Source organism: Triticum aestivum, chromosome 2A, assembly GCF_018294505.1.
Source record: "Triticum aestivum cultivar Chinese Spring chromosome 2A, IWGSC CS RefSeq v2.1, whole genome shotgun sequence".
Classification (NCBI taxonomy): domain Eukaryota; kingdom Viridiplantae; phylum Streptophyta; class Magnoliopsida; order Poales; family Poaceae; genus Triticum; species Triticum aestivum.
The window spans coordinates 19,161,746-19,163,394 of record NC_057797.1 but is presented as its reverse complement, the minus strand read 5'-3'; the positions used below and the strand labels follow the sequence as shown (position 1 = coordinate 19,163,394).

Below are 1,649 nucleotides of genomic sequence, written 5' to 3'. Positions count from 1 at the left end.
AAAAAAAAAAAGAACACCGACACCCACACACATGGTACTGCCATGGATCACGCAAGGACATGGAAGCTCCAGAAAACCGAGAAGATGACTTACAGTTTGTGTGGGTGAAGAAATCCCAGTTGCTGAGGCCCTTGCCGTCCTCCAGGTACGCGCCCTCGATCTGGAAGCAGAAGCAGAAATCACACTGCGTGGTCAGTAACCGTGCCATGGGACCGAGGAGAGAGGCAAAGGCAAAAAGAGACGAAGCTAAAGCCAAACTCCGATCCACCAACCTGGTAAGCAGACGTCGCGACGCCGAAGAGGAACCCCGGCGGGAACTCGGCGCGGCCGAGCCCTCGCGCCGACGGCATGAGGACGAGGATCGCCAGCGCCGCCAGCATGGCCATCGCCGTCGCCGCAGCCATTTCCCCGTCGCCTCAAGCTAGACTAGAATGGCAGCGTCTCTTGGCTTATGATGAGGAGACACCGGCTAGCCCCCCTCCTGCAGGGCTCATTTAGAGGCCACAGCAAAGTGGGCAAACAAGGTCCCTCCCTAGCTACAACTGCAATCTACAGTAGTAGCAGCGTTTGTCTCAAAAAAAAAAAAAATCTAGTAGCAGCGTCCACAGACGAGAGCTCGTACGGCCTGGATGATGGCCCATATTTATAGGCCACACCAAGTATTGATTGCTAGTAATATCCCCGTGACTAAGACCCCCGTGGTGCACATGAGATGGCATGTGAAGGAGATTACATAATACTGTAGATGAAAGATAGTCGTAACCTACCACGGATGGTGACACCTCGGCGGACCAAAAACAAAAACTCAAAATATCTGTGCAGCTAGCCTCTCCTGTTGTGTTGACTGAAGGGATGAGGTAACAATGGGATGAGGCACTTATTCGCGGCGTCTTTTCATCAGTCGATGTGCATAGAATTCTACAAATTCCTTTTCATGTGGAGGCCGTTGAAGATTTTGTAGCTTGGCAACATACAAGGACTGGGACCTTTCCCGTGCGTTCGACATACCATGTTGAATTTGGGCATCAGCTCGGACAGCACTTGAATCGGACTAGCCCAAGTAGTGCCTCATTAAATGGAGCTTGGAAAGATCTTTGGAAACTGCGACTACCAGGGAAAATCAAATACTTTGGCTGGAAAGTGTTGAAGGGGGTTCTACCATGCTATGGTGTCCTTGCTAATAGATATATTCCTCTGATCCCGCAATGTTAAATCTGTTCCATCGGATTGGAAGATACAATATTGCTTGTTCACTTGTACCGGGGCGCATGCAATTTGGACGGAGCTAGGGCTATCACAGGAGATTAGACCAGTGTTTTGCCCGGACCGATCGGGCTCTATTAACCTTGACAGCCTGATCCAGATGCAGTCGTCGGTACATAACATTCCTATAGCTGAGCTTGTCCTTGTAGCAATGTGGTTTATTTGGTAGCAAAGGAGAATCCATACAAAAGGTGAGATAGTTCAGATGCCTAAACAAGCAGCAATGACAATCCGGATGCTAGCAACAAATTTTTATGAGCAAACACTCCAAATCAGCCTACTCACAATCGGGATCATATATGGAAGAAGCCTGTGGTGGGAGCTGTTAAAATAAATGTTGATGCTTCTTTTCATGCGGATAGGTTCACGGGATCTTGTGGTGTCAT

General features: G+C 49.1%; 1 protein-coding gene across 1 annotated transcript in view; it reads right to left on the bottom strand.

Annotated features, from left to right (window-relative positions):
- Positions 1–632, bottom strand: part of LOC123187072 (beta-glucosidase 16) — a gene marked incomplete in the record, with an annotated part of 37,280 nt that extends 36,648 nt beyond the window's left edge. The window contains 2 exon segments of the mRNA XM_044598836.1: positions 94–160; positions 273–632. Of these exon segments, the coding sequence (XP_044454771.1) occupies positions 94–160; positions 273–404 (199 nt within the window).
- Positions 633–1,649: the final 1,017 nt, after the last annotated feature.